We start from the raw sequence: 20,520 nt of genomic DNA on the forward strand, positions 1-20,520 counted from the left end.
TACATATAACATACTAGCCAACAGAATGAGCAAGTATCCCATAGACAGTCAGCACATGTATATGTAGTTAAAAAAAAACATATGATGATGAGACACTGTGGTTAGTTGTATATATCAGTAGCTTCAGCTTTGTATTTACTATTAGTGTGTATACAGTATATGGACACCTAGAACCAAACAGATGGTGTATATATGCATATACATACACTATATTGCCAAAAGTATTTGCTCACCTGCCTTGACTCACATATGAGCTTAAGTGACATCCCGTTCCTAATCCATAGGGTTCAATATGACGTCGGTCCACCCTTTGCAGCTAGAACAGCTTCAACTCTTCTGGGACGGCTGTCCACAAGGTTTAGGAGTGTGTTTATGGGAATTTTTGACCATTCTTCCAGAAGCGCATTTGTGAGGTCGCACACTGATGTTGGACGAGAAGGCCTGGCTCTCAGTCTCCGCTCTAATTCATCCCAAAGGTGTTCTATCGGGTTGAGGTCAGGACTCTGTGCAGGCCAGTCAAGTTCATCCACACCAGACTCTGTCATCCATGTCTTTATGGACCTTGCTTTGTGCACTGGTGCACAGTCATGTTGGAAGAGGAAGGGGCCAGCTCCAAACTGTTCCCACAAAGTTGGGAGCATGGAATTGTCCAAAATGTCTTGGTATGCTGAAGCATTCAGAGTTCCTTTCACTGGAACTAAGGGGCCAAGCCCAGCTCCTGAAAAACAACCCCACACCATAATCCCCCCTCCACCAAACTTTACACTTGGCACAATGCAGTCAGACAAGTACCGTTCTCCTGGCAACCGCCAAACCCAGACCCGTCCATCAGATTGCCAGATGGAGAAGCGCGATTCGTCACTCCAGAGAACGCGTCTCCACTGCTCTAGAGTCCAGTGGCGGCGTGCTTTACACCACCGCATCCGACGCTTTGCATTGCACTTGGTGATGTATGGCTTGGATGCAGCTGCTCGACCATGGAAACCCATTCCATGAAGCTCTCTGCGCACTGTTCTTGAGCTAATCTGAAGGCCACATGAAGTTTGGAGGTCTGTAGTGATTGACTCTGCAGAAAGTTGGCGACCTCTTCGCACTATGCGCGTCAGCATCCGCTGACCCCGCTCCGTCAGTTTACGTGGCCTACCACTTCGTGGCTGAGTTGCTGTCGTTCCCAAACACTTCCATTTTCTTATAATACAGCTGACAGTTGACTGTGGAATATTTAGGAGCGAGGAAATTTCACGACTGGATTTGTTGCACAGGTGGCATCCTATCACAGTTCCATGCTGGAATTCACTGAGCTCCTGAGAGCGACCCATTCTTTCACAAATGTTTGTAAAAACAGTCTGCATGCCTAGGTGCTTGAATTTATACACCTGTGGCCATGGAAGTGATTGGAACACCTGATTCCAATAATTTGGATGGGTGAGCAAATACTTTTGGCAATATAGTGTATGTGTATGATGGTTTTGCAAGGCTACTTGAGAGTTTACTCAATAGCAGGTGTGGGTGGCCTCTGATCTGCTCTGCCCCAGATATCCAAAGGGAACCCCAGACTACAGGGACACAAGGAGCACAATTCCTATCAATTCAATTTAATTTTTTTCTATTATGCCAAGCTCATCTAAAGCTCATGTTAGGTTTATTATTTATACATCATGTGCATTGTTATTCTGTTAGCCAGATTAGACAGAGTAGAGGGCCTTCCTTCACATTGTGGATGTCACTTTGTGTATGGAAGCCATCTAATCAGGACAGCCTTCGTGTCTTTAAAAGTACACAGGATATGAGCACATCCTGGAGCCGGTCTGATAGAGGGGAGCTATCTGTAACCCTGAGGCATAGAAGCAAGCTGCATATGGGTCAGGGCATTGATGGCGTGTCAGTTTCTGATACGGACAGCTAAGCATCCACATGATGCAGCACATAGACTCATAAGGTATAAGAAGCAGGAGATGACCTTGTTCGAGGCTCAATTTTTGCCGGACGCTCGCGGACGTGATTTTTGAGCCAACAGCTGTGCAATCTCCAAGTATTTTCTCTGTCCTGTAACGACCTGATCTGGAATAAACTCTGTTATTTTTTACTCCTGTTTTTATAGTCCTTTTTATATGGTTTTACCCAGTTTGAGTTAAGAGTAGTAAATAACTTGCTCCCAGGAAAAGGACCGTGAGGAAGCCCCCCGAGGCGCAACGGCTTTTTTAGGGGACATGACTTCCTCATTTTAACACATACCCAGAAGTTCTGGGTGAGGAGGAGGAGTAGCAACAATCTTCCAGTCTGACTTACTGATTACTCCCAAAACAATTAATACCTACAACTCTTTTGAACATTTAACCCTTAATTTCCCTGATCCAAATTTCAAGGCAAGAAAACCTCTTCTTTTTGTAACTTTGTATCGTCCATCAGGTCCTTACTCTGAATTTTTAGATGAGTTTTCAGAGTTCCTTTCTGATTTGGTATTAAATACTGACAGGGTCATCATAGTGGGAGATTTTAACATCCATGCTGACATTGAAGGCGATAGCTTAAGAGCAGCCTTTAATGCTATCTTAGACACTATTGGCTTTGTTCAAAATGTAAATAGTCCCACACATTCTCATCTTCATACTTTGGATTTGTGCTGACATACGGCATAGAATGTGAAGAAATAACAGTATTTCCTCACAGCCCTGTCCTCTCTGACCACTTTCTAATAACCTTCAGGATTACTTTAACAGAGTTCTCCTCCCCCAAAAGAAGGTTACATTTTAGTAGATCTTTATCAGATAGTGCAGTTATAAATTTTAAAGAATCTGCTTCACTTTCTCTCTCCTCTATGTCGCTGAGCAGTGCTGCAGAGTGCAAAAGCATAGCTTATTCCCCTTCACAGGTTGATGATTTTGTTGATGGGGTTGCTAGTTCTCTGCGTACTGCCTTAGACAACGCAGCTCCTTTGAAAATGAAAACCGTTAAAAATAGAAAGCTTGCTCCTTGGTTTAATGCAGAGCTGCGTACTTTGAAGCAAAATGCTAGGAAACTGGAGAGAAAATATCGCTCCGCAGGCCTGCAGGAGTCCTTCCTAGTCTGGAAACATGGTTTACTGCTGTATAAGAGGACCCTTTGTAAAGCAAGAGCAGCATACTTCTCCTCATTAATGGAGGAGAATAAGAATAATCCTAGATTTCTTTTTAATACAGTTGCCAAACTCACCCAGAGCCATAGCTCTGTTGAACCGTCCATTCCACCTGCTCTTAGCAGCAATGATTTTATGGGATTCTTTATAAATAAGATTGATCTTATTAAAAATAAGATCATAAGCACTCCTCTATCCGCGATTGTACCTGAGGTAGTCATGGAATCTGAACCGGGTTTAGACTGCTTTGATCCAGTTGAACTTTCTGAATTAGCAAAATTATTGTCTTCATCTAAGCCTTCAACTTGTATGTTAGATCCAGTTCCAACCAGGTTATTTAAGGAGGTATTCCCTTTGATCTCCTCCTCCATTTTAGATGTGATTAATCTATCTCTGTTACAGGGATATGTACCTAAAGCTTTTAAGGTTGCTGTAATTAAACCTCTGCTTAAGAAACCGTCTCTTGACCCAGATGACTTGGTTAATTATAGACCTATATCCAATCTTCCTTTCTTATCCAAAATTCTTGAGAAAGTAGTTGCCAAACAAGTTTGCGATCACTTACACCATAATGAACTTTTTGAAGAGTTTCAGTCTGGCTTTAGAGCTCATCATAGCACTGAGACAGCTCTGGTGAAAGTCACTAATGATATTCTCATGGCCTCAGATAATGGACTTGTATCTGTGCTCGTCCTGTTGGATCTCAGTGCTGCATTTGATACAGTTGACCATAATATTCTTTTAGAAAGACTTGAATATTTTGTTGGAATTAAAGGAACAGCACTAGACTGGTTTAAATCTTATCTATCTGATCGAATTCAGTTTGTTCATGTTAACGATAGATCTTCAACACGCTCAAAGGTTACCTGTGGAGTACCACAGGGATCAGTGCTAGGACCGATTCTCTTTACTTTATACATGCTCCCAATTGGTAGAGTTATTAGACAGCATGGGATTAATTTACACTGTTATGCTGATGATACCCAGCTATATCGGTCTATAATCCAGATGAAGCGAACCCATTACATAGATTACAGGCATGTCTTGAAGACATAAAAACCTGGATGACTCTTAACTTTCTGCTTCTGAATGCAGACAAAACAGAAGTTAGAGTCTTTGGACCAGAGTCTTGGAAAAAGAAGCTGATTAGCCAGTCACTTCATTTGGATGGGATTAAACTGATTTCAGATAATAAAGTAAAAAATCTTGGTGTTGTTTTTGATCAGGACCTGTCATTTAAATCCCATATCAAAGAGGTTTCTAGAATTTCCTTCTTTCATCTAAGGAATATTGCAAAAATTAGAAATCACCTGTCCAGGGGTGATGCTGAGAAACTAGTCCATGCATTTGTTACTTCAAGGCTCGGCTATTGTAATTCTTTACTATCAGGAAGTCCACAAACTGTAGTTAAAAGCCTTCAGCTGATCCAAAATGCTGCAGCCAGAGTTCTGATGAAAATTAAAAAGAGAGATCACATCTCTCTTATCCTGGCTTCTCTTCATTGGCTTCCTGTTAAATCCAGAATAGAATTTAAAATCCTCCTTCTCACATATAAAGCCTTAAATGGCCAAGCTCCATCTTATATCAGAGATCTGATTGTTCCTTATGTTCCTAACAGAGCACTTCGCTCTCAATCTGCAGGTTTACTAGTGGTTCCTAGAATTTCTAAAAATAGAATGGGAGGCAGATCTTTTAGTTATCAGGCTTCTCTCCTGTGGAACCAACTACCAGTTTTAGTCCGTGAGGCAGACACCCTGTCTACTTTTAAGACTAGACTTAAAACTTTCCTTTTTGATAAAGCTTATAGTTAGAGTGGCTCAGGTTATCCTGAGCTATCTCTATAGTTATGCTGCTATAGGCTTAGACGTCTGGAGGACATAGGGACCCCCATTTCATCATTCTGCTTCATTCTCTCTCTGTTCTCCTATTCTGCAGAATCTGTTAGTTCAATCTCTAACGTTCTACTCTATCTACTTTTCCTCAGAGTAGCTTTGCCTCGTCTGTTCCTGTTTGGCTGTGACGTCATCCTGGAAAGAAACATCAGCTGTGCTGCTGCCAACAACACCCTTGTTTATAGATGTTGGAGATCGGCCTGTTTTCCAGTGTAGTCCTGTTTCTCTGACTGTGACTGAGTGGATGTGCTCTCTTCGTCCTCTGGCATGGGAGCTGCCTTGGAGCTTGTCTGCCTGGCTGTGTGTTTCCTGGACGGGGCCGCCTTTTACAGTTGCCTTTTGTATCTCTGCTTCTGTCTCCTTGAACCCCAGTCAGCCTCGGCAGATGGCCGCTCACACTGAGCCTGGTTCTGCTGGAGGTTTCTTCCTGTTAAAAGGGAGTTTTTCCTCTCCACTGTCGCTACAAGCATGCTTAGTGTGAGGGATTGTATTTGAGTCAATGAGTCGATGCAATCAACTCGTTTTCCTTAGATAGAAAACTTTGTATCAATTTGACTGTATGATCTGGTTGAACTGTAAAGTGCCTTGAGATGACGTGTTGTGAATTTGGCGCTATATAAATAAACTGAATTGAATTGAATTGAACACTGATCACGAACATTACAGGGCCAATACAGCCAGACTGTTTACAACTTTATATCAAGGTAAAACTTGCAAGACACGCTCCTCCTGGATGAGCTTACGGCAGCAATATTGGCCTGCATTTTGTCATTGACTCTTCAGCAATCCCTCCCACAGAGCATGCATGCAGAGACAGTGGAGAGGAAAACTGTTTACTAGCTCCACAGGAGACCCAGTCCACAAAAGACACAGTCAGGCAGATGATCTCTGAGCCAGTTCTAATGTCAAAAGATGAAAGAGAGCACATACAGTTAGTCACAGTAAAAGAAACAGGATTACGCTGAAAAAAAAGGGCCCTCCAACATCTAAAAAAAAGGGGTTATTGGCAGCAGCCCAGCTTATATTTCAATCAGAATGGAGTCACAGTCAAACAAGAACAGACCAGATGAAGCTACTATGATGAGAAAAAGACAGAGAAAACATAGTTATCAGTGGAACTAACAAATACTGCAGAATAGAAGAATAGAGATGGAATGAAGCAGAAATGATGAAAAGTGGCCTCTATGTCCTTCAGCAGCCTAAACATCTAGCAGCATTTATATAGGAAATAAATTAGGACAACCTAACTGTAGTGGGAAGAGATATGAGACATGTAGAACCAAGGGCAGACATGGGGAGCACAGCACCCACCAGAGAGGGGCAGATAAAACCACCGGGGCCGGAGCCCATGGTGCTGAGACCACACGCTGTCCTGGCAGCAGGCAGCCAGTCATGCACAAGGTAGACCTGCAAGAGAACCCAGGGATCTGAGGCCACCCTGCATTTTAGGGCTCCTACCGGAGCACCTAACCCCTGATATAGAATACCATCACAGCAACAGCAATGGCAAGCATATAAAGAGGAGGAGACAGGCCCTGCTAATGCTTGGGGCCTAGAATTGTCCTGTAGGTGGAGGGAAGCCAAGCACTCAACCACGAATAGACAGAGACATATGCACAGGCATCCAATCAGATTCACACAATCCCGCCCTCACAGACATACACAGGCACGCAATGAAATGACGCACAAGAGCAGACACTTAAGAAATTCTTACACTCCTAAGACTTATACTGTCCTCCCAGATCCTCCGGCCCCAAGACCAAGGACAAGACCCCCTCTCCTCCTCGAGCAGGCAACTCAAGCTGGAATGTCATCCATGACAGACTTGTATGCATGGAAACCTTTAGATTTACTCTGTTAAGCTATATTCACACTGCAGGCAAATCCGACACAAATCCATTCTTTTTGCCCATATGGGACTCATAAATGAGTTTGTCACGGCAATCAGAATAGCTCAGTTCTGTTCCTTTCCCCCTCCGAAAATCAGATTTGAGCCACTTTTATATGTAATACTAAATCAGATATGAATTTGTCTGAATGGTCATGCTGCTTTTTACTTCTACGTCATTGCTAGGGCTCCCTTTGCACATCCACGCACACTTCTCTGCAACAGCAGCATCACTGATTGCTTTGGAAATGCAAAGTTGTTAATAGTTGTACTCTGTTTATAACACTGAGCAACTACATCCACTATTACTTTATTTTCATTAAAGCTTTATTGAACACTTCTCGTCTTTACTTGTGTAAACAATGGGCTGAAGTTGGATGTCTACCTTCTCTTTTTGGGTATGCAGGTCACTTTTGGGTCACAAACCATTCAGCATGCACTCATGCATATGCATACTAGTGTAAAAGACCATGCAGTGGAAATCAGATTTCATCAAAGTTTCTCGAATGAATGAATGTTGTTTCTCAAAAAGGTTCTCAAGTTTAACCAATGCCCGCACCTGCTTTCAGTGTCTTTCTTCTCCTCTCATTTGCTAGTGTCTTCAGTGACTCTGCTCTCGTCTCCATGCATCGTTCTTTTGCTTCATCCTCTGTGATTTTTTTGTACAGCTCTCTGTCCATGAGTTTTGAAAGATTTTTGAACTTTCTACATTAACTAGCTTTCCTCTTGCCTCAACCACATTTTGCATTAAAAGAATAGTACACCCAAAACATGATTAGCCTTCATTTTCTACTCACCCCCATGCTGAACAACACTCTGGAGTACTTTTTTGATATCTCAAATGCATCTGGAGATCTGGGAGGCTTCTTGCTGTCTGCTGACATTCAAGATTGCCCAAATAATGGAGGTCTATGGTGACCGAGACAGAAAGGTCCATAAAAGTCCACAAAAACGTGTAAATATTCCTCCATACTGCTCGTCCAATGTATTCCAAGTGTCCTGAGTGGGTAGCATCCAGAATTTACTCGAAACAAAGTCATTTAGAATGTTTTTAGAGCATAAACAGTAGTGTATAGGATTTCCTGAAAGCGCGCACACGCGCGTTCACAACGCTACGGAAGCCGGCAGATCAAACCAGATGAAAGTGCGCATTCAGCGTCTGCTCTTCCAATAATGCAAGCGTAGAAGAAGAAATGTGCTGTTTACCTGTGCAAAGAAAGAAACAACGAAAGAAAAATATCTGAGGACTTTAGTGTTGAGGAAGAGCATGAGTTCTTTGCCGAGCTGAATGCGCTGGTTTGGTCTGCCGGCTTCCGTAGCGTCGTGAGCGCGCATGTGCGCGCTTTCAGGTTTCACTTATGACTGAAGATAAATTTCTAATATGGCAGTGAAAACATGTAACAGCTGCTTGCCAAATATCTGTATTTAAATGCTAAAAAATTTATTAACTTCTTTTTTTACATCTAATTTTCCAATGAAAACAAACTTTCTTATTGAATTAGAATGATTTATAATGTTTATCTATCAGGAATATGAAAAATGTGAGCCTTAGCTTTAAAAAAAATCATGTTTGTTTTATAATAACTTTATTAATTTAGACATTATGGATCAATTGATAAACCAACCTAAAAATATTAACATTTGACAGTATCATGTTTAAATTTTAAACAATATGTATAAAAAAACATTAAGACATTGATTATCATGACCATAATAATGTCTGCAGAATAATGTACCTTTCTGCTGTAACACAAGTCTAAAAAGTAAGAAAAAAATGGTTTGGGTAGCAATCATTATTTCTATTTATTTAATTATAGTGTGTACAAAAAAAAAGTAACAAGTGGGGGAGGGGTTGCACAGTTTATTCTAGAAGAGAGTCGCATAAAATGCTCTTTACTTTGGCGATACGAGAAAATGCTAAATATCCTATGCATAGGTTTAGTTTTTTACTCTAATATCTCAGTGTTAGTGTAACTAAGAGGTTTGTTTCGTTTTTTTTTTAACGGGTGTTTGCGTTACCCATCCCAACAGAGCCCACAGCAGCGTCTCTGGCTCTCCAAGGAACCAAATTCATCTCTCTGAAAGCGTCTAACACTCTGTACTTCCCCTCTGTCATCAGCCCAAAACTGATTAATAACTAATTTGAAAGGTTTCAGCAACGAATACCTGCTTCCTATTCAACTTAATCACTTCATTACTATGTTCCATGTTGCTGCGCGCTTATTAATGTATTTCTCTGGATTAATATTAAATCAACATCACCAGAAATTAGTCACTTGTCATACTTGAACTAGACAAATAAAGTAGTTTCATTTTAACAGCGTTCTGAGTCTCTTCTGTTGCTGCAGTGGAAAATGAGTTATTTCACATGAATGTGGTCAGTGTTTATTAATGTATTCTGAATTATTTACCAGCTTGTAATGTCGCCAGGTGTTATTCAGGCCGTAAACACGAGTCCCTAAAGAGTCTTTTAATTCCACCGTGTTCCTGTCATGATTTATGAGACAGCAGTAAGATTAACATGAGAACACACCAATAATTCTGCACTTAGAAAGTCACATCTTTGAAGCAGCTTTATATTGGTGTGGCAGGGAAAGATTGTGTATTGGGTGTTTTTAACCATAAGCTTTTTCTGCATTCAACTATTTTATGTGTCGATCTAAGGAAAGATTTGGAACAAAATACAAAGTAAATCAGACAACAAAGCAGTTTAGGAATTTTTTTGCACAACCAAACAAACTGTTTTTACAAGAAAATGTGGTGTAAAGTTTTCTATTCAGTGAAACCGCATTATAGTTATGAATCAGTTCGATATATTGAACTTTTGTTCCTTGATGATTCTCAGCAAACCGAAGTTACTTTTTAAGAACTATATGTGAACTAATATGAGCTGAATGGAAATATTTTAATGTATTTTCCTCCTTGGAACAGTTTAAATACATGGGAACATAAACAACTGAATCTGTTTGGACTTTAGGCCTCCTTCACACAGGAGTATGGCGTTGTAACAATATCAAAGCTCACAAAAAATTATTCAGTGATCTTGGTGAAATCATCTGTCTAGTCTACTGTACGTGTTTTCCTGGTTACATTTTTATAGCCCTCAGCTGTAGACATAAGTATCAAGGTATTCCAAAAAAGCTTAGAAAAAAATCCAAAGGACTTTGTTTCCAAGTTTGAGGACGTTTCGCTTCCGATCCAGGGAGCTTTTTCATTTCAAAATGTCAGAAAAAGCGTTGAGTTTGAGGCTTTATAGAGTGGACCAAAAACGAAGCCTTGTTTTGGCTTAGAAAACAGGCAAATTGAACCGTAAGAACAGGTCCGCCCTGTTGGAATGGGGGTCGTTTTGCTTCTTTGTTAGCCTGCAATACCTTTTATCTATCTATGTCTCTGAAAGTGGGGGTCGTTAAAGGGAAGTTTTGGCCTGGCTGAACAGTCAAGGTGTTCTGTTCCCCTGTAAGGGTGGTGGGGGGTTACGATGACATTAAACTATAGTAAAAAAAAAAAATCTGAGTCCAGAACTATGGAATTTAAAAACCTAAATCTGTGCCAAAGCCCCAGGGTGAGGTCATGATGGTTTCTCATTAAAGAGGGCATTACTTCCAGGGGCAGCTTGTACCAGCAGTTGCCTCTCTGGGAGAATACTTAATAATAAAAGCATATTTGGGTTTCAGAGCCTCTTTATGGTCATTTTAAGGGGACAAGTGCACAACCAAACAATAGTGTAGCAGTGTCACGATAACCTCACAATATAAGAAACCTGTCACCATCCAGACTTGTTCTCGTAAGCTTAAATTGTTGATAAGGTTTTTGTCATATGTGTTCAGTATGAGGAACTGCTGCAAAGATGATAACTCAGTGCAATTAATAGTCCTCTTGGCTTCCTTCCATAGAATTGTTCTTTTCTGATTTTAATAATAAACTAAACTTGCCTTTATAGTTTAATTACTAGTAGCATATTTGTAGGTGCATAATTTACTTTTATTTTAATTGAATTCACCTCAAATCCCTTATGATGATGTTGTGAATTGCTACTATATAAATATCTGAACTGATTGAAATCTAAAGTTTATTTTTTTTAACATATGAATACATGTGTTGCCTGTCTCTGCACCATTCAAACTTAAATATAGTCATTCTTTGTCTATTATTACCACACGTGCATCTTTAGTTAAAAAGAATGGTAACATAATTTGAAGAATGTACAGAAAGTTTGGAAAAGTCGAAATGTTTTCATATTATTTTAAAATGCGCTTTTAGAAAATACATTTTCTTATTTGATTTAGTTAATACATTTAAAATTCCTGTCCCGCAATTAATTGTATATATGCATGTTTTAATAACACACAGTGTCCAGTACTAATTAAAAGCTTAAGTTTAATATTTTCTTTGTTAATTCAATGAGTTGAAATCCTATTTGTTATAGCCTCAAAGCTGCGTGATCTAAAAGCTGTTTCCATGTGGTCTGTATTTTCATATTGAGGTGGTTTGAAGCCTTGTATTAATTAATCATCATGATGTAGTGGGATTTTTCTTTTTTTACACAGAAACTTATTAAAATAAATGAGGTGAGTGACATTTACAGAGTCATTAGTGGGAACTAATAAAACTTGGAGTGAATGTTTGCTAGAAAAACAGTTTAGAGGAGCGATTCTTCCTGCTCTTCGACTCACACCTTGAAGATGTTTAAAGCCCTTATTCAAAGAAATTATTAATGGTTTTCAAAGCACAGGCACTTAGCTTTTTATTTTTGCTTCATCTTTATAATGTTCTTCATTGTATTGCATGAAAAATTAACTGTTGATGTTTGCTTCTAACTGGATATGAGCAGTTTTTCTGTACCATAGCTTTCTTTCATATAAATGAGTTATGGTTTAAAATTACGATTGCTGATTGACTGTTAGTTGCTGATTTATATCATAATAAATGGGGTAACTGTAAACACAAATTTTGAAGTTTAATTAATTTATATTTGTGTTTTTCATTATCATGATAAAATTGTTTTTTTCTAAGCTTATTGGGTTTTTTTTTAATTGAACAAAAAAACGAACCAAAAAATTAGGAAAATCTGAGTAGCAAGGGGAGAGCACCAGTTTCTGGGCCCTGTATACTCTCAGTGTCAGTAGGTCTTCATCCATGCAAGTGCATGAGGCATGTATGCAAAAAAAGAAAATAAACAGGGTTTTATAAAAGATTTTTTTGACTTAAAAAGCTTTAAAAAGGTCTGAAAGATTTAAAATATTTAACAAAAGCGAAACCCAGAAATGTTGGTAGCTGCTGGTGATCAGTTGGAGTTGGCTATTCTGAAGCTGCTTTGGTTTTAGACAGATAATCAGGGTTCCTGCAGATCCTTAAAAAGTCTTATAAGGCATTGAATTCTTCAATATAAAATAAAGGCCTTAATTGGTATGAAAATGTCTTAAATCAGTCTTTCATAGGTCTTAAAATTGTTACCACATCATAAGTTGGATTTTATTTTTGTAATCCATATCAAACAATAAAATAATTGAAAATATTTTTCTTACATTTACCGAACCGATCGCTGTAACTATTATCGGTTCCGTCCCGATAGCAGAACCAATAAAAAAGTTGTTGCGGCCGGACCTTGGGATGATGTGCCACTAACTTTTTATCTGGACAACATGGGGAAGTTTAAATTCAACGAAAAATAGGCTTTCCATCCAAGAGTTTTCTGCATGGCTAAAGCCACTACCAGGGAATGTAGAAGTGGAGACACACGTGCGAAGCATGAAACTCAGAGCTTCAAAATCAAGTTATAGAGAAGCAGCAATTTCCACCATTGCTTCTGCAACGCCTCCACAGCATCTCTCACATCACCAACAGCGCCCGTAGAACCAAATCTCAGGATAATGTTTGGCGGTACACCAACAATAAAAGTAGAGGGATTGAGTAGGGAACAAAATAAAGTTAGTGGATTCAGTTCAGTGGTTGTTAAAAATATCTGTTATTTGTTTGTTTTTTATCTTTCTTACTATATGGAAAGTTTTTTTAATTTAATACAGATCTACTGGGCCAGAAAGTAATGGTTTATGTTAAAATAAACACTTTGGGTACATTTGTCACTACCAGGTTTTTTTGGTGATTATTGTAATGTTGGTCTTAAATTTTTATTTTAAGCGGCATTAAAACGTTTTAAAAAGTCTTGAATTAAACTTGCCTTTATGCTGTAGGAACCCTGTTAATAGAGATTTGATCTGAGGTGATCATAAAACCAAGAAATGAAGCAGAGGACCTATTAAATCTGTATTTATCAGCTTTAACAAATTAATGGTTTTGGAGGAGATAGAGCAAGATGGATGTGACAATATTTTTTATAAGTTTGAAGGTGAATGTTTCAGATAAACATAAACAAAACAACAAACAATGTTTCTCAGGACATCATTGACTAGGGCTTAGAGAACTGACTGCCCATTGGTCAGACCAAACGGGTCATGTAGGGATGTTAAAAGCTGTTTTCTTCTCGTCCCCTTCTTTAGTGTGGACCAAATCGTAGGCATTTATAAAATAATAATGAATAATAATAATAGTAATAAAGAAATAATTGAACTTTTTTGATCTCACATTGGAGAAATTTACCTCTGCATTAACCCTTGGGGAGCAGTGGGCTGCCATCGTGGGGCACAATCGGGGGTTAAGGGTGATGCTCAGAGACCCAGAGTGGCAGTCTGTGGGAATAGGTTTCGAACTCTCAACCTCTAAGCTCTACGCCCTTACCACTAGGCTGCCACTCCCTCCATTGCCAAGATAGCTTGAATAAAACTTTATCCCCTTGGATCTGATGAAAAGCTTTGTTCTTTAATAGGACCGGGTAACTGTTCTTCATGGTTATATAGTAGATATCCTACGATGATCCTAAATGATTGTCAAATACTCAGCAGTATGATGGTTATAGAAAAAATTATAACTTGCAATATTATTTGTTGGTGTTTTTTGTAGTTTGAAGGCTGCTCCAAGGCATTTTCACGTCTGGAGAACCTGAAGATCCACTTAAGGAGCCATACAGGAGAAAAACCATACATCTGCCAACATCCTGGCTGCCTGAAGGCCTTCAGCAACTCCAGTGACCGGGCCAAACACCAGCGCACCCACCTGGACACGGTCAGTCAACACATGCATTCACCTTTTTAATTGCTCTACTGCTATGACTGGAATATGCTCCACAGATACCTATCTCACCATAAAAATAAAACTATTAAATAAACTTGAACAGGTGTAGTTTTTGACTCTAAAGTATATAAAGTATTTGCTTTTACACATTACTTTATTTTATGGCTTCAAACAGTTTCTAAATAATAATTGAATTAGTTGAGTTTATAACCAGGACATGTGTAAAACCAGCTTTATTTAAAGAGCTATTGGTCCTGTTACTCCCCTTTCTGCCTGATATACAGCCTCGGCTCAGTGGGATGGTTGGACTGCTTTTCCACTTTTTGTGGATTTACTCCTGAAGCCCGCAGTTATTTTTACTCCTGCTGACAAGCAATGAGGACTTAGCTGTAATCCAGCGAATCAGATCTCTTATAACATGGATGAGATGCAGCTCACTGTTGTTACTACAACAGGAGCAGAAAGTTGGTCTCTCCCTCGTGTGGTTTTAACTCTGACTAGCGGTGGTTTCTTGGTTGCGTCACAAATCAAGAATCAGACACTTCTGGCGCCATTTTAGAGGCCCAGCAAACGGCTGTCTGCGTATAAGTAATTGTTGAATATAACATAACACCCTCTGAAAATATTTTCTCTTTAATTTAAGTTTGATAAAACAACATGGATTGTACTGCTGTAATTTTAGGATGAAAGGAGTTTTATTCCCTATAATTTCAGGGCACACAGAAATGTACCGCCGCTTAAATTTGGCTTATTCTGTGAGTTTTGCTGAGGTAATAAAACTCGTCTTCCTCAGGTTTCTGCAACATTTGGGTTATTACAGACTTTTATGAGTGTCATTATTTGCTATATATCCACATTTTAAAGTAGAATAGGCTCATACTGTATGTTAATGTGATCCTTTTCGTCGATGTTTTTAAATATGGCTTTTTTTCCCCAGATTTTTGTGACAGTTCTCAGAATAATTCAGTTATTTATATGTGGAATAAGTGGGTTGAATGGGATGGAGGTTTAAATCATCAAGGTGTGGAATAAAAATATAAATTATGAGAATAATAAATAAAATAAAAAGTTACAAAGCAAACCGCTGGACTTTGTTTTCCAAGTTTGAAGACATTTTCGCTTCCCACCCAGAAAGCTTTCTCAGTTCATTGGATGGGAAGCAAAACATCTTCAAACTTGGAAAACAAAGTCCAGTGGTTTGTTTTTTTTTACTTTTTTTGAAAAGACTATGAGCTGGATGACTGAGAATCTTCACCAGCAAAAAGTGAGAAAAACTGCACTGTAATTATGGCTCATTACTTTTTTTATTTTTTTCATTTGTCCAACAATCTAATTTACTAAGGTTTTCTCCATGTGCTTACTTTTAAAGATAAACAAAACAAGCATTTTATCATTCTGTGCATTGAATATTTCAGCGCCTGAAAAACAGTGATGTGTTCATTTTTTGGATGTATAAATTAAAAGAAGAAAGCAATACAAAAACAATGCTGTGATGTAGTGGCTAAATAATTTCAATAGGAATCAAGGGAATAAATGATTCACTTCATAAATATGAGAGAGGAAAGGTACTAAATATTGGGTCGGGGTCCAGCTTTGTCAATTGTTCACTGATCTTCTCAAAAAAGTTGAACAAAGAAAATCAACTGCACTAAATAGTATTGCAAAAGAATAAATTACAAATTATTTTAAAGCGTAATCATATCAAGTTTAGCTGTTTATTTTACTATTGTTTTAATTATTTCAAAGAAGTTCCTTTATTCCATGTATTTCTAGCATGCCCCCCCCCTGCAATTACACTGAGCACCCCCTAAGGGGAGTGCCCCCTACTGTACTTTGGAATCCCTGCTCTAAGCCTTGTCTTATTTTATTTTGCTTATTTGTGATTCTTTGAACTGTACCAGAGTTATAGCAAATCCAGTCTGATAACCTAAAACAGAACCTGACACACATGATACAACTGTTGCTGGGGGCCCTGTGGGTAAACAACTGCCAGGCCCCCAACTTACTAAAAGCAGGATGAGAAGTGATGTAAGAACAAGAAGAAAAACAAATGAAGAGCTCAAATTAGAAGAGTTTTTAAAACATCTTATAAGAGTAGTCAATAGGAAGACAGAACCACATTGGAATACCAAAGGGAATCAAATGTAAAGGCGTTGTCACTACCAGGTCTGTACTGGAAACATGACCTCTAGCATCGTGAATTTATTAATTTATTTATTTTTTGATTTGTTACGGTACTAGTGGTCCGTTTTATGGACAGTAGGCTGACAGGAAAGGGGGTATGAGGGGGGAAGGACATGTGGGAAAGGACCACAGGCCGGACTAGAACCCAGGTCGAGGACTAACGCCTCCATGCATGGGTCGTGTGCACTAAGCACTGCGGCACCAAAGCATGCCCCAGTTTTTCTTTTCTGTGTAGCATATTTTATCACTTTACTCTCTGAAAAATAGAAAATAGTGCTGGGCCCAAAAAAAAATCTTGACCAAAAGTACCAACTTTCGACATTCAGAAAAGTAGAGTTTTTTTCTATAGTCAAGGCAAAATATTTTTGGCCAGAATGACTAATAGTAGTCAAGATTTGGCATTAAAACTAAAGAATGCCTCAGTTAATGATTGTGGTGGTAGCACAATGATCAGTATCTGTCTGGTCTCCAGTGGCACTGATGCGTTACGCAAATTCGGTTAAGTTAAGGAAACAGAGCAGTGCCTCAAAATTCTATAATTTCACTTTTAAATAAACAGCTGCGCTCTTTAAATTAGGACATAATTGGGTGTTCCAGCAGAGCTGTTATTTCAAACACTGATCAAAACGGGAAAACATTTAGGAAATGGTCCAGACCTCAACCCTATAAAACATTTTTGACTATGTTTAAAAGCTGAAAGAAAATCAGCAACTTTTCTGCCATTTTCTGATAAAAAGAAAGATCAAAGTGCTAATAGACACTTCATCATCAGTGAACATTTATGCACATATTTCTGCCTGTATGAATACACTTGACCTTGCATGGACCATTCAATAAATGTAAAACCTTTTTTTTGTATGATCGTTTAACCATTTAATTAAAGCGTGCTTTAAAGTAATTACTAAATCTGCTGCATGAGTTTTAAGACTTTAAACTTGGCTTAGTTTTAATGAACATGTAGGTTATGTCAATGAATCTAATGAGTTGTGTAGTTATTTCTATAAATCTGCAAATAAAAATGTTTATGAGATATTTCCTCCAGAGATGAAATGCAAAAACTGATGAAGGTTCTCAGTCATCCAGGTCATAGTCATTCCGTAAAAATAAAAAAAATATCCATTGGACTTGGTTTTCCAAGATTTGCATGTTTCCAAGCGATAGAAGGCTTTTTCTATATAAAGACTCAAACTGACTGCGGATCCAGAATTGAGAAAGCTTCCTGGAGAGGTGGCGAAATGTCTTCAAATCTTGGAAGCCAAGTCCAGTGGATGTTTTTGGAATTTTTACGGAATGAAATGCAAAAGTGCAAAATGACATAAAATATTAATTGAAGTTTTAAAGTTAATTGTAATCACAGATCTCTGATGGATTACTGAGGATTACCGCATGGTATTATGAAACAGAAAGCTATATTGCTTTTTTCTTCTTCTTCTTCTTTTTATCACCCATTCTTTCAGCTCCCTGTGAGCCTTTTGAGTAATTCCATTTATAAACAGTTCGAAAAATAGGCTAAATATTATATTAACGCACAAAGGCAAGTTAAATACACTTATATTAGCAGACAATTATTGCATTAGAAACTATTCTTTGATATGGGCCATATATTTATAGATAGTGAAAAAGGAAAATGTGACAAAAAGGACACATTATGGATTGAAATACTTTTTTAGATACTCTAGACTGAAATACATGATGTATTTATTGTATGAGTAAAAATGGGATTAAGCTTTAATATAACTGACCTTTTCCTGCTCTATTCTAAGCTGGTTTGATTTAATGTTTGTCTCTTATTCCTATTTTTGTTCTCTCTTTCCGTTGATATTGCAATAACAATATGTTTGTGGTATAAATGTAGCTCTGCTGGATTCTGAGGTTAACAGAGAACAGTATGCAGGTTATTTGTGTTTTGCATAGTTAGAATGCTTTAGAACACTTTATGTTTATTTAACATTATGTCTAATTGTTTTATTTTCACCACTTATCAACACATAAGTTCATCTATAAAATTATAATTGCTGCAGCGAATAAATTAGCTGTTGCTCGTTTGAGCATTTAATTTGTTTCTGAATTCTCTTGTTTTTCCTCCCTTTAGCTTTCAGATGAAAGGTAAATATTATGCATTCTCAGCTCAGGAGAAATAATTCCTTTGTCTAGTCTGCACTAAATTCTTTATATATGAAGTCACCCTTAAAAATGAATGTGTGAACTTGGCTCAGCCAGACAGTCTTTCATCTGTAATGTAATTAATAAACATTCATATATTTGGATATTTTTGTAATGACCTGTCATGCTCCTGCATGCTTCATGATTTATGGGTTTGGCACCAAGCACAGGCTGCATAACTCAGGGAAGAGCAGCTACAAGATAAAATGGCATGTAAGGCATTCCTATCGTGTTAGACATGGACTCCTCTTGTAGTTTTCTGAGTTGTCTTTGTTGTGTTTTTATTGACAGAAGCCGTATGCCTGTCAGATTCCTGGGTGTACCAAGCGTTACACAGATCCCAGCTCATTAAGGAAGCACGTCAAAGCTCATTCTGCCAAAGGCCTGCAGGAGAGGGAGGTCAAGGTACCCACAGTTCCCCCCACTTTACTTCTCTGATCATCTACATGAGAAAAAAGCATCTTTTCTAAAGCCTCTACAGAGATAAATGTTGTTATGCAATTAAATGCTGCTCTGTTATTTAATGAAATAACCTTATTCTGTGAACAGATGCCAAACTGGCTGTGTGTTAGGAAGCTCAAATCATGGAACTCTGCACTCATATGGAATACATTTAGAACAACTCCCATTCAACATATAAGAATTTATTTACAGAAATAATTCAATCCCAAGTTAAACATATTTCTGTTAAATAATCTGAACCAAACTAGTAAAATTCCACCAAACTAAGTTAATATGTCAACATACAAGAAGAAATAAGAATGGTTAAACAGCATAATCAATCAAATAAAGCAATGATATCACAGTTTGGCTTAGGTTTGATGTTTGAGAAGCAAAGTTTTTACTTGAAGAGTTTGGAATGAGGTCAAATTAGCTTTTAACTCATTTAGAACAATTTGAATACTTTTATTTCTCACACGACGAGCTGTAAGTTTGACTTTTGTTTATACCAAATATCCTTTTCTTCCACCTCTCTGGTTTTGGTTTCAAGTGCACTTTGGTCAACCTGCTAATATGACAGGCTTACTTTCAGGAACCTGGTTCCCAAGGATGAACCAATGTTGTGTAGTCCTGCTTTTTACTTCCTCATATCTTTCCTCAATTAATGCGTTTTTTGTATGATGTCACATAAGGAAGCGATGTGTTTTAGCTGCTGCCCTAATGTAACATCCATCCACAGCGGTGCCTGGTTTTTAACCTTGATGTTAAGAATTAAGCACCAGAGGCTGAGAAAGTCATGACACAATTCTCTAGGGTTTTCCAAATGGTTAAATGTCTTAATTATAGGACTGCATTACAAATGTCAAGGTTACACTTTTGAATAAATCTACTGGGTGTGTTGTATACACAAAACTAGAAAACCCTTTTTAAAATCCAGGACATCTGAGAACTGAAGCCTTTACTGAACTGAACTGTAAAGCCTCTTCCTACTTTACCACTGGTCCGTGTTACAGAAGATGTTGCTAAACTCAGTGCTGTGCACCAGTTAATTCCCAAATAGTAAAAAAAAAAACCTCATCATTGGATTTTGCTAAAAATGCTTTGGTGATTAATAACAAATGAATCACTGTTTAATTATGCTTTGTAGCTTCACTGAAACATTCCACATTGGGTGCTGGTTTGTGTAGATCTACCTCTAATGTCTGAAAAATAAAATTATTGTTGTGTTTTTTTCCTTTCATACTAATTATATTTGCCCAATGCTAAAAACATATAAATAATCCTAAAGTCCTTGAATGATGAGCCTATAAAGTGCTTCCAGCTGACTTTGACAATAAATTACACTAATATGCAAAAGAAGAAGCTGAACATGAAGGAAAAAAAGGAGATTATGAACAAATGTGCTAAAAACAAGTTGCTATTAGAATTACTACAAAAATTACTGAACAAAAGGCAGAAAATAAAATAAAAAAGAAATAATAAAGATGCAGAATCCAGAACCCATCATTTATAAAAGCTAAAAATTAAATTATTTTTCAGATTTTTTTTAGCCATATTGAAGTTTGGTCTATAATTTGGAACCTTTGTACAAGATGAAAAAAAATCAAAACCTGGAAAAGCAGTTCAGGATCTCGCCTAGTTAAAACTAGTGTTGCACCGATAGCGATACCAGTATCAGGCAGGGCCCCGATCCAGCACTAAAATAGTGG

The 20,520-nt window shown here is 38.0% G+C and overlaps 1 protein-coding gene across 2 annotated transcripts in view; it reads left to right on the plus strand.

Annotated features, from left to right (window-relative positions):
• LOC119779335 (zinc finger protein GLIS1-like) overlaps window positions 1-20,520 on the plus strand; it is a 71,677-nt gene that overhangs the window by 31,651 nt on the left and 19,506 nt on the right. Inside the window, exons 3-4 of one of the 2 annotated variants that reach the window (XM_038278948.1) lie at window positions 13,853-14,014; window positions 18,662-18,775. In XM_038278948.1, coding sequence (XP_038134876.1) covers window positions 13,853-14,014; window positions 18,662-18,775 — 276 coding nt within the window. The remainder of the gene's footprint in view (window positions 1-13,852; window positions 14,015-18,661; window positions 18,776-20,520) is intronic. The other variant, XM_038278957.1, reaches the window with a different exon arrangement.

Source organism: Cyprinodon tularosa, unplaced genomic scaffold (genome assembly GCF_016077235.1).
Source record: "Cyprinodon tularosa strain WSP-4 unplaced genomic scaffold, ASM1607723v1 ctg1018, whole genome shotgun sequence".
Lineage (NCBI taxonomy): Eukaryota > Metazoa > Chordata > Actinopteri > Cyprinodontiformes > Cyprinodontidae > Cyprinodon > Cyprinodon tularosa.